The 13028-nt window shown below is 39.6% G+C and overlaps 1 protein-coding gene across 4 annotated transcripts in view; it reads right to left on the reverse strand.

Annotated features, from left to right (window-relative positions):
• Window positions 1–2251: 2251 nt before the first annotated feature.
• The window catches only part of HMG20A (high mobility group 20A), a 37341-nt gene continuing 26564 nt past the window's right edge, over window positions 2252–13028 (reverse strand). For all 4 annotated transcript variants that reach the window (XM_085233910.1, XM_085233909.1, XM_085233908.1 and 1 more), the window contains 6 exons: window positions 12709–12841; window positions 12340–12371; window positions 9757–9832; window positions 8703–8918; window positions 7920–8063; window positions 2252–5011 (listed from right to left, as the gene is read on the reverse strand). In XM_085233910.1, the coding sequence (XP_085090036.1) occupies window positions 7927–8063; window positions 8703–8918; window positions 9757–9832; window positions 12340–12371; window positions 12709–12841 (594 nt within the window). In that variant the 3' untranslated portion in view covers window positions 2252–5011; window positions 7920–7926. The remainder of the gene's footprint in view (window positions 5012–7919; window positions 8064–8702; window positions 8919–9756; window positions 9833–12339; window positions 12372–12708; window positions 12842–13028) is intronic.

Here is a 13028-nt window from a genome sequence, read left to right on the forward strand (position 1 = left end):
TTTAATTTTCTTTCTGTTCCAGTCTATAACAATGACGCACCAAGCAATTTGGAGTCATTGTTTTCAGGAGGGTAAGCCCAGTCAACTCAGTGGAACTGAGCACAAGTAGAAGGTTGACCTCATGCCTAAGACTTCAGGATCACGACCTAAAGCCCTACTCAACTAGAAAAAACAGTCCCTTCTACAGTGTTCCTCCACTTCTCCATGAATATTACTTCACCACTTCATTAAGTAATTAACCGAAATTACTACATTTTAGCATGAAGTTTAACTTTATATGATACACATGCAAATGAAGTTTACATAGCCTAAACTGAATGCTGATTTTTACAGCTAGAGTTGCTTGATGCTGTCCTGTAGCTACAAACAGACTCAAACATGATAAACCCGTGTTGCATTTGTCTTTATACCAGGGCGAAACGTAAGTCCAAGCTGAAAAATGACAGAATATTCAGCCCATATCTCTCCCAGCACAGCTTTGAAACAAAGACTGCAAACTAGCCATAGTTCAGTGACAGAAGCCATCAGAATCATACTTTTTTTCACTCAGTTGCAGGTTAGAGTTTGAAGCTACATGGTTTTATATATCTAGTTTGATTTGTACAGTCACCTTTCCTTCCTGCTTCCATCCAAAAATGAGTTTAAAAACATACTAGCTGTATTAGCTTGTCATTACTTTGGTACAGTTGTTCACAATCCTGGCATACATTCAAAAACTTGCACTGTACTGGTCCCCATATATCAGTTCACAGCAGTAAGAGGCCAGCTACTCAGCTAGCCATAAACTTCAAGCCTTCACTTGTCCAAATCTCCCAAATGCCAGTTTCTTATCTTCAGACACACGAACCATCAGCACCTACCCATCAAATGATAAAAATCAAAAACCCACGGCATAAGAATGGTAGGTTTATTATTATAACCCAAACGTTGGATTTAGAAACATTGGTCCTTGCATTGCACAATGGCTGTGGATAGATTATCACACACCAAAATGGTACAGTACAGAGTCCACTGATATTGCAATTAGGATGACAGATCTTGCATATAACCAAGACATTGTAAACACTAAAAAAACATCAATCATAGAAGCAATGAGGAAGAACAAGCAAAAACTATTTCTTGTTAATGAGCAGAATTCCCTGTGGGAGAAGTGAAGGATGGGTCTGAAGGATGCAACTAAACTGGAGCATCTGAAAAACAAAAACAAAAAACCCACCCCAAATCACCCACCCAACCAAAACAAGCAACCAACTCACTTCAACCTCAAAATCCATCATTAGCAGGAAAAGGGAGTTATTTTTTCCTCTTAAAAGAACTCAAAACTCTCAAATCCACATCACTTCCCTTACATGATTATTAACTACGAGTCACTTGAAAGACAGCAGAGTAAAGAGGAATTACAAACAGAAGAAGAACAGTAGGAATGTTGTCTTGTCTTAAATTAAGGCTATATGAGGACCATCTTGTCATAAATAGAGCACGATTGGCTACCATCTGCTCCCAATGCCATATACAGCAGCAAAGCTTAGAAAGGAACCAGATCTTTTTTCAGTTTTTGCTGTTTATAATTTCAGAATTTTTGTTTTCCAACGTCTCCAAAAAAGTCAACCTAAATATGCTGTTTGTCAGTTCTAACAAAGCAGAAGTTTCACTCAAATCAAGCATGCTGGCATGCAGACATACCAGGCGTTCATTGGTCAGTAGAAATAACATGATGTGACCACAGAAGCAGCACAAAGATGTGATTGCTTACACTACTGCAACCTCAGAAGGTGCAGCAGTGCAGGCAGAAATCATCTGAACTCCTCCCACAAGGATGTGCACTCAGGGCTGTTCTCACAATTGTTTGCACAAGGCTACAGCTTGGCTCTATGACAAAATCCAGCAGGGGAAAAGAAAATCATCTGGGAGGCGACTTGTATGATGCAGAAGGTTCTCAAAGGAAGAGAAAACAAATCCAGTGGTGAAAAATTAGGGAGGTCAAAGGAGGACAAGGATGTCAAAAAAGGGATGACAGTCGTTAAGTCGCTCAAGTTGGGGGCCAAAGCTGACAGGAAGTACCCTGATGTTTATTTGTACACAATCACCAAAGTTCCCATCACTACAACCAGCTCCTTTCGTTGTTTCAGAGGGGGATACATTTGGGAAGAGGGAAGGAACATCTCTAACATTACTTCCTCTCAAAGATTCAGAGCCAACAGTTTCTCACACACAAAAAAGCAATCCTAATAGTTCTTTCACAGAAAAGCAGTTAAAATTGAATCAGAATGAATTTTAATGAGGCAAGTGTCAAACAAGCACATCAACTTCTTAAAAACAATAGGACTCCAAAAGTTTAATTACAAAAGCATTTTACAGAAAAAATTGGCATCTCAACAATTCCAAATACATTAATCCAAGTAATTTAATTCTGTTTTCACATATTTCTTTTAACATTTCTTCAAGTGATGAAAACATTTTATCCTGCTCCTGTCCTTGACACCAACACTTTCATTTGTTTTCCACATCAGCAAACACTGAAAAATGTAAACTGAAGTGATACTCAGAAACACTAGAAAGACAAAATCCATTTTTATAGGGTTGATGGGGGTAAATAAGAAGCATTTTAATGAGACAAAACATTAATTGGCGTATCAGTGGTAAGCAAGAAATTACTTTTTCCACAGATGGGTATAACACTGCCTCTCCTTCCTGGGGGGAAAATCAAAAGGTTTGTCAACCTCCAGTAAAAAATCTAATCTTCAATCTCCCATCTTGGAATGCTTACATGCTGCTCAACAGAATGATGTATTAGCAGTGTGCCACAAACTGATGGTTGTACTGAACTTATGTAAGCAGGGCAGCCTGCAGCCACCCATACCTTATTTATGGAATGTGATGTCATGGGCTGGAAGTGCATCCTTCTATCACACTACAGAACAATTTCTGGAGTCTTTATGGGACATATCAGGCCAGATGCCACAGATAACTTTAGAATTTCATGAATCAACTTTTTGCTATGCAGTCCATTTTGGCCACAATTAAATCCAAGCAGAACATCACTACTGCTACAAATACAGACATGCACGGGAGAGGAAGGTATGAGTGTCTTCTGAAGACATCGATCCATAGGATTTCTTCCCCATACAACATTTGTCATAAAGTCCACTAAAAATTTCATGTCAACATCAGTTGATCTCATCCACATTACAGAAAAGAATGGAGGTCAATTCAGCAAATCGAGGCTCTTTTTTATGCAGTCTTGATAGTGAGCTTGAAGACAAGAGAAAGGAGTTTCCTCCATAAAGGAAGACTTGAATATACACGAAAGTCCTTGCTGCTTGGCTACAGCAGGAAGTCCATGAGAAAGCAGAGACCTGACTTACAAGATGGTGACCTGGAGATTCAGGCAAGCATGAAGTCTCTGTACGTCGTGTGGGAAAAAAGAAACTGCTGTTTAATCTTCAAATATTTGCCTTATACATACATGAAAGTAATCCCAACTGCAATGCACTCAAGTAACAAAAGCAATCTGTAATTCATAACACAGAAAACCTGGAAGATTTCTGAAGGAGGAGCAAGATTGTCACGTGAAAGAAAGCACATTTCCATCATTACCATTAAGCTCACAGATGTCCAACAGGTGCATAATCACAGTCTGAATTCAAAATATGACAGGAATCAAAGGACAGCAAACGATTTGCATAAGTTAGTGCAGACAGTAGGTACCATCTTGGACAAGAGGTGCAGCCATAGCTCAGAAAAATCAGTCTCTAGTGTGCCAAGTTCTACCTTATGCAAATAAAAGGTCGTTTAGGTCACACAGGAACATAATATGCTGAATGATATAGGCTTCACAGACTGCACTTTACCTGTACAAAAGTCAAAAAGCACTTATGTGCCATAATGTAGAATACCATGGGCTGCTATGTGGGCCTAGCTGCCAATAACCTTCTCTGCAGTAATAATTCATGCAAAAATACACGTGCTGCTTCCAGGCACACTGCTTTCCAGCACCAATTTCAGAAGGGTGGAAGAAAACGGAATTCCCCTGCCCGTTTATATAGAATACTATTGTCACTGTGAGATCATTCTCTTTGAAAGTAAGCAGACAACTAAATTAGAGCAAGCAACGTATCAGAGGAAAGGCAAACTGGGTTTTGTGGCAGCCTAAAATGGAGATTTCTATTTTCCCAGCCAATTGTGAAAAGCTAATATTTCACTTTCTACCTTGACTATCTCTGATCTCTGTTGCAGTAAAACATTCCTTCCAAATGTTTTCAAGAGATTACAGTGGGTCTGCGCAGAAGGGCAGGTTGCTGTGTGCAAGGCAGGTGCTGTAGGAAAAGGAAGAAGTCCCTCTCCTGGTAGAATCAAGTTGCAAAATACCAACTGCAGCCAGTCTCAAGCAAACTCGTACTGTTGAAGTTGCAGGCTAACACAGAAAACAGAGTTCTGCTGAAGATTAGCTTATGTAAACATGACAGGCAGGGGAGGACAAGACAGTGCACCAAGGAAGACTGCCCATTGCAGTGAAGAACACAAGCACTGCTATCCAGTACTGAAAGGATCAGATAAAAAGATGAAAAGAAAACTAAAATGGAGGAAGGTAATTTCACAAGATAAACATGAAAACAAACTGAAAGACACTAGAAGACATGAAGCAGTATAGCACAAGTTATTACTACAACACACAAGCTGACTTCATTTCACAGAGGTTTCATCTCCATAGTCAGCAAGTCCACAGAACATATGCACCCTCACATCTAGCAGAATTAATACAAAACTGAAGATTGCACCGAAGTTGCATGCATTTAAGGGTTTACATAGAGGACAGTTCCAAAATGTTTAGTGGGTGATATCCGTGGCTTCTTAAGACCTTTTAATGCATCTGTTTGTCCCACTGACAAACCACAAAGGCAGGGACCAGGACAAACCTGCAGTTCTGCCTCCCACCCCTAGTCTTTCCCTCATGGCTTCATATTCCACACTGGCCAAAGAAATTTTGTCAAGTATCCCCGGATCACGAGACCTGCAGATGAAACAGAAAAATAAGTGTTAGAAGACTACAGGCTCTCTGGATTGAACAGGACACCGTGGCATTATTTTTGGACGGTGCATTTGAAACCACAATATTAAGAAGTACTGCACAGAAGCCAACAGAGAGAACAATACCAGAATTCCTCCTGTTTTTGTAACTGTCAATTCCTGTTTCCACTCAAAGAACAGTGCTGAATAAGAAAAGCTTTCTCTTCTCCTCCCATATACTGTTTGCACAAAAAATGTATCTTCACCATGTAGTACAGAAAAGCAACAACAGTCACCAGCATAGTCAAACAGTCACTAAGAAAAGCACCTGAGCCACCAAAAAAAAGCCATCTCCATTCTGTAAAGCATAGTTTTTTTCAAAGACTATCATCATGAAGGTATTTTTTTCCATGAAATTGATTTGTAATGTGTCTCAACCTCCATCAGAGCATTTGGTTAATAGAGATGACATTTAGAAGAATTAACATAATTTATAGGCGAAGCGATAATTATGACAGTCTGCTGTTACAATCTATCAGATGGCAGCTGAATCTTTCACAGCTTCTCCTCTCCTGTGTGGAAGCCCTACTTTTCTTCTGGGTTTGCACCCCTAATGGCCAACCCTCTTCCCTTCTAAGATTTTGTCACAAAATAACTGCCAGGTGAGCATCAGTGTGATAGCCCCATGAAGTAGCGAGTAGACCACCTTAACCAGTTACATGCACAGATTTGTATAATGAAACTAGATGATTATTAATCACAGTTTTAATTGCCTCAGTGTTTTGCTGCTGAAAGTAGGGAAAGTATCAGGGAGGGGGAAAGAGGAATGCAGTTTTACTTTTTAATTATAAAGTCAGAAGAAGGATTCTAAAGCAATAATTTTTTTCTCCTCAAACCAATCAAAGCTAAATCCAGCTTAACCAAGAGGAAAATACTTGCATTTTTAGGAAACCAGAAAACATCTATTATTTAGGAAATAAGAATCCCCATGACATGAAAACCTAAGTCTAGATTCAGTAGCCTTGACATATACTTCTTCTGGCAAGGTGCTTAAAGGACAAACATTGATTCAGGATCTGGCACACCCTTCTAAAAACTCACTAATGAGAAACTACTTTCCCTTTTATACCCTCTGTAAAGCCTCCCCCCATCCTCTACATCTCTTTGTGAGCTTAGAATGCAGTCAGAAAGCAGTATTTTGTATATGAGGAGGTTGATAAGCGACTCAAAATTCCCAGACTTGGATCAACAAGCTGTTCCCCTTCACAAACAGCAGCAGTAAAACCACTTCTTTATTCTGCTGGGAGTTCGATCATCCCTTAGAACTACAGTCCCTTCCATCTGGCTACCCTCTGGAAGAACAAGCTCTTTTAGCTTAAGGCATGCTATAATGGGGAATGTGTAATTAGCTGTGCTACACAGTATCACAAAAGGTCAGAATCAGAATGGATGAAAAATTCTGTCTCTGTATTTGCAGATGGCCTAAACTAATTTTAATTGCATTTCTGAACATGCAGTTGATCTGACAAAGAATCCAGGTATGTATGCAGGTAAAACAGAAATAGGCAAATTCCTAATGGCTGTCTGGTGCTGTGCATTACAGGGTGTCGTAGTTTTAGCTGGGATGGAATTCTTTTCTTCCAGTGACTGGTGTGATGCTATGTTTTGGTTCTAAGACAACACAACAGTGTTGATTGTTGCTGCTAAGCAGCACTGTGCAGAGCCAAGGCCATTCACAGCAAAGGGCTCAAGGAGCTGGGAGGGAACAGAATTAGGACAGTTGACTCAAACTGGCCACAGAGATGTTCTGTACCACCTGACATCATGCAGAAGGGGTTTGGAAGGGGTGGGAGTTCATCTCACTCTTGCACTGCTCAAAGGCTAGCTGGGCACTGGTCAGGGGTAGTGAGCAACTGCTTGTGCATCACTTGTTATATACATTCATATACAGATACAGTCACAGCTATTATCATTTTCCTTTTCTTTATCTTGGTACTAGTTTTATCTCAACACATGAATTCTACTTTTTTTTTTTTCCTGATTCTCTTCCCCATCCCACTGGGAAAGTGTGGGGAGAGTGAGCAAACAACTGTGTGGTTTAACCTGGCAGGCAGCTAATGACCACAACATGGGGGTGGAGGGAAGTAAGTGTGGGAAATGCAAGGAAGCATGGCAATTTAGAAAGGCTGATTTTTCTTTGTTGATTTGTTTTTCTACTCTGTTCCGTATAACAATTTCCTAAGCTGTTGAACAGAAGCAAAAGTGAAAAATCATGAGCTCAGGAATAATCTATGCATAAACCATATGGTCAATCATCTCAGCAAATGCTACATCAAGCCTGAGCGCCATCAGCATTTCATTAAGATACAAACCTTCCTAGCCAGAAGAGTCTGACTACAGGTGCTGCCAACTTGGTAGTTGTAGTGTATTTTCAGTCTACAATGGAGATCAGTTCACCTGTACCCTCTGAGGCAGATAAGATTCCGATGTGATCAGCAGATCAGATGATACAACAAATGGTGAATTCTTCAAATTTACCTTATTCAAAAAGCTCATCTTCTAAATTTAATACCCTATCAGTAAAATTTAAATAATAATTTCCCCATTTTTTTATAGCGTTCTGTCAAAGTCCTTATTCACCTTACAGAGATACACTGAATAACAGGACAAAAGAGCTAATTATGCCATTATAGAAAGCTCTTGGAGAATTGAATTTAAGAGCCCTTTAGTGCTGTTGAATAGTTTCAGCTCCATTTGACTTTCATTAAGTTAACCTGCTCTTACAGCACTGAGTAAAAAAAAAATATGACTGTACAATACAGTTATCAGCACAAGAATCAGTGTCAGAACAAATGCCAGAGGTACAGAGGAGAAGCCAAGCAAAAGCAGCCTAGGAGTAAGCAGGCACCTACCTGGTCACTAGCGTTCAAGTCTGTTTACCACATCCCGGACTGTGGCTATGAGGTTCTCGTTCTCCTGTGGGTTAGCCATAATAATGCCGTGCAGCCTATTCATGTAGGAGTCAATGGTTTCCATCGTGGGTGTTTCTCCACTACCTATTGTTAACATAGCAAAATGAGCCACTGAATGCTTGGATGACTGAAGCACTTCCAAAAATTAGAACTGTTAAGGGCAACGTGTCAACTGCTAGAGGGCTGCTCATGCCATGCACCGCTTCTAGTGACAGATTCAATAAGGTAGCATGTCCTAACTCCAAAGCGAGTAGTTCCAAGGATATCAGACTAACAAAGCTGGGCTTTCTTTGGTTTGGGCCTCAGAGCTAATTACAACACTCTTTCAGTTGGGCATTCAGAGCATCTAAGCAGATTCCCTGGTACCTGACAGGACAGGTACAGCCCTGCTTTTAAATCAAGCAATTTGTAGGTCCTATCTTTTCTATCTAGTAACGTTTTCAACAAACAAGTGAAAGATAGCAAAGACTGAATGTCTGACTTTATTAGGAATGAAAGAATAAGAGTAGTAAGAAAAAAAAATACACTGAAATTAAGCACTAGTAATAAACCTTCCGCTGTATGCATTTGATGATTCCAGAATCTAATAGAAGAAAAACTCTGGAATAGCCAATACCACAGAATTACAACAGTTGGCCACTTGCTGTAAACTCTGTAAATACATAAACATTAGAAATTAAATTTTACCTTGAGCAGAGAGTCCTAAGGAAAACTAAGTGTTACCTGGTAGCGGGACTCCGGCAAAGCTGGTTGTGAGCGCTTGCCGTAAGGTCTCCAAATGCTGCTGCAGCACTGTGTTGCGGCTACGCTCTTGTATTACATCCACCTCCAGTTTCTCCACTGCTGTACGCATGCTCTCAACGTGTTTCTGCAGGGCAGCATTCCTCTCCTCGAACTCCATGTTGGATTTACGCAGCTGTCGCAGCTCGGCTTCACGTGCTGCCGATATCAAACCATCATCAAGAAAACAACTGTGACTGGTAGGCAATGAAGTAGGATATTCTGAAGTGTTCAACTGATGATTAAAGACTGCACAGTTTTAGGTTACAGACAAAAAAGCAAAATACCAAGGAGTGCAAAGAAGTGCCAAAATAACCCCCAAGTATTAAAATAGCACCGATTTTATCTGTCACTAGAAATTAAAAGACATGCAAAGCAGAGGAGCACAAGTGAATTGTGCAGCTGATTAGGAAGGAAGTACTGCAAGAATGATTTCAAATGCATTGAGTGTGACATATCTTAGCAGCAGCACTAAGGCCTACAGACAAGATAACAGTTACAAGAATACAATTCTATTGATCATCAGCAAGAGTATCTCGATTTGAAGTCTGTTCAGTTAAGAAAAAGCCTCCAGGAACTCTGGCATGCAACTGCCAAAACCAAATTCAGTAACAGAAAATGAGCCAGTGGAGTCTTCCATGTGTCAAGGAAAACAAAATGCTCCTAACCAGCCTGAATTATCATCATGCCATGTCTTGGGTGTTTCTTTATCCTACAGAACAGCAGCTCCAGCTTGAAATAGTTGGAATACTGACAAACTGAATTCAAACATCAGCACCATTCTCCAGAAAGGGCAGTTTCAAATGACAAAGCCAAGAACAACTTCTGTTGCAGCCACTGTGTTTATACAGAGGTAAAGCAATATCAGAAACATTCACCAACTACACCCAAGTCATTATTTAGCTGAGGTAGGACACCACAAAGGCTCTTCAGGTGGACAGCACACAGCAAGAACTCTGGAAAACGTGAAGGGGGATCTTGCAAAAGCTTAACTTACCTTTACTATGATTCAGAAATTCTTCTGTGAATATTGGGATATCAAAAACAGATCTCTCTTTTGTGTCTGCTTCTTTCTACAGAGAAGAGAGTAATACTGCTCATGTTCACGAACTAATGAAAGAGTTTTAATCAAGAAAACAGAAAGAGAAGGGAAACCAAAACCAGAGGCAGAGAAACAATTAGGGAAATTTCGTCTACTAAGTAACATTGACAGCTTTGAAGCTTGGAGAAAACACTTGTGAGACATCCATCTGAGATTATTTATCTCTATTGTTGCTACCCATTTGCAAAGATGCACTGCCTTGGCTCAGCACTGGCTCCTGGAGGATAGGAAGAAGACGAGAGGGCGCTGTGAAAAAGACAGGGTATTCTGACTGCAGTGCTGCAGGATAAGGTAAAGCTTCCTCGGGTAAAATAAATAAGTAAATAAATAAATAGATAAAACTCCCCTAGCTTCTGAAAGGCAACAATAATTTCTACTGAACAAAAGAGCAAGAATGAAAGTCATCAGTGTTTTTCCATTAATGAATATATTACCCAACATGAAGATCCTCTTGAGAGCTCAGGAACACTTAAGCCTCTCTGAGGTTCACTCAAGATTAAAATCAAAGTTCTGATTACCTCATACTAAAATATACAACCTGCTTAGGCTGCGTATCATTTTGCTACCCCCCAAATTAAAAAGAGAATCAATACTCTTTCAATCTTTTGTCTTAAATAAGAATATCAACTAGTAATACTGTTCTCACCTAGTAATTAAAACTGATCTTCAACAAAGCAAAGATTTCAGAGAAATGGTGAAGTATGGTAAAGAGAAAGCTGAGATTTGAGGGGGTTTAAATTCATCCTCCCTTACACAGTCATGTGCAAAGTAAGGTACAGGTATCGTAGATATACTACATAATAAATGTTCTCATCAGAGTAATGTTTTCTGCTTGTATGCTCATACTGTAACAGCCATTTGCCTATCTTCAAAGACTGTAGATTCAAGCTGGTCTAATGGACATGAAGTGAGAAGAAATCTTTGAGATCTTGCTAGTAAGACATGTCTAACTGATTGCATGAAGTTAGAGCTACACAACCCAAGGCAAACAGCCTAAGAAAAGCAGCAATAGCATAACAATGGAGAACAATAACAATGGTTCTGTCACTGCTGATCTTAATTAATAGTTGTTTTATACATTGTTGTATGTCATGTTTATGAATCTAGGATTTGAAGGAAGACAAATGTTCTATCCCAAATCAACAGGTGAGCATTCTGAGAAAGTTCCTCCATGCTTTTCATGGTTCCATCTGCATTTTAGAAGATGATTCTTACCTTCCTAACCCTCATCCTCTTGTTGCTCTTATTGTAGTTAATATTATTTATGTGAATTGTTCACTGCTACTCTTTTTGGAGGCCACCTCCAGATACAATATTTACAATGAGTTCAACAGATTTCCAGAAAATAAATCATGATCACCTGAGTGGAGCAAGGAGAAAAAGAAAGGTTTCCACGACTTTAAGGTTGCTATATAGTCTCAAGATATAATTTCGTCAGATCCTAGCTATTAATCACAAAGATAATAGTTAATGCTGATAAAGTAGCAAGACATGAAGCTTTAGTCTTGCTTCCAGTAATGATTTGAGTGAACATATACTTCTAAAAGCAGTCTAAATTTTTTTTGACTCATTCTTTGCACGTGGAAGGTTGTACTATTTAATTACCTGCGTAAAAAATGCAAAAAAAAGGCATATCAGAAAAGCTGGGGATTGTGCACTTCTAGATATTAATGCAAGTACTGCCTTTAAGAGTTAATAAAAAACACCAAAAACATGCTGCCAAAGCATTTTCCTGGAAATGAAACTTATTTTCCTTAAAGTAGATGAGACCAGTAGTTGCCTCTCAGCAGTGCACATCCGTGTCACTATTGTAATGAATGTAGTAAAAAGCAACTTGATTGCTTTCCCAAGGCAAAAAAAAAAAGAAACAAACCCTCAAAGGAAAACAATCTTTCAGTACAGCCTACTGCTTAGAAATGAAACGAAGAGGCTGTGCATAAACAGGATTTTTCATTGTTTTTATTTGCATTTACTGAAAACGAGGAGAGAAGTTCTGTTGCCCTAGAAAAACAACTGGAGAGAGAAAGCTTAAGTACTGCATGAGGAGAGAGACAACAGTCAGCCAAGACCCAGGAGGTTGTGATAGTTCTCACCATCTACAGGCACCTTATCTCCAGACATTCATTACTCTCTTCCAGTATTTACATATGCAAAGAGTGTGTGGGAGGGGGTGGGGGGCAGGAGTTTTGTGAGAGAGATCTCCCAGTGATTTGGCTGCGTTATTTTTCTCTCAAGGAAGCCGCAGCATTCATGTTGCTGCAGAAAAATCAGTACCTCAAAACAACAGCCTACAGGGCTAATGCTGGAAAGGTATATGTAGGTCACAAGCTTTGTGTCTATTTTACCTCAGAGTTTCCAATTTAAGAAAATTTGAGGGAAGTTACAGCTTTTTCTGCTTTGAAAAATTCCATAGTAAAAATTCTGCACATTCAGCCTGTAACACAGCAGAGACTAATGTATGGAATGAAGAGAGTTTACCTCATGATCGTGGACTGGCTGCCTTGCTCCATCTGAAAAAGAAAAAAAGTAATCCTTCAGAATACCCAAGATTTGAGAAAACTACCAAAAATTAAAGCAGTTGCATGACAGGTAGAGAGGAAACTTGTGCAACTTTCTTAACAAGTCACACAGAACCTGTGTCTAAATGTGGATGCTTTTAATGCATATCCTCCCATAAAATCTAGATACAGTTAATTCTACATGAATCTAATCACTTCAGACACAGTAGAAACCAATGCCATAGAAAGAACACTTTACCAGTGACAAGCTTTAAGCAAATGTCTGGCTACTTGTCTAACTGGGAATCTTCTCTTCTAACTAGGAATACATTTTTGTCTTGATCAATACCTTGTCGGTGTGATTTGCCTTTTTGTCTGTCCTGTGCTTTCCTGCTAAAGACTTTGTAGGCTTCAGTCTTCTGATACTGCTCCAGTTCTCGCATGTAACGCTCCTTATCTCTGTCTGCTTCATCAAGGTATCGCTGAAACAGAAAAGTCCAAGAGGTTCAGGGAGTGTCCTCCCCTTCTGGAGGAAGGGAAGAAAACAACTTGTCAGAGGAAGTGCTGATCCATCTCACCGACTCAAACAGGAAAGGAGTGAGGGAACAACGAGAATGTGTAAGATGCAAAGGGTTAAAGTTCCTGGATAAAATTACTGTACTCTGCAGT

This window comes from Meleagris gallopavo, chromosome 12 (assembly GCF_905368555.1).
Source record: "Meleagris gallopavo chromosome 12, MGAL_WU_HG_1.1, whole genome shotgun sequence".
In the NCBI taxonomy this organism is placed as follows: Eukaryota; Metazoa; Chordata; class Aves; order Galliformes; family Phasianidae; genus Meleagris; species Meleagris gallopavo.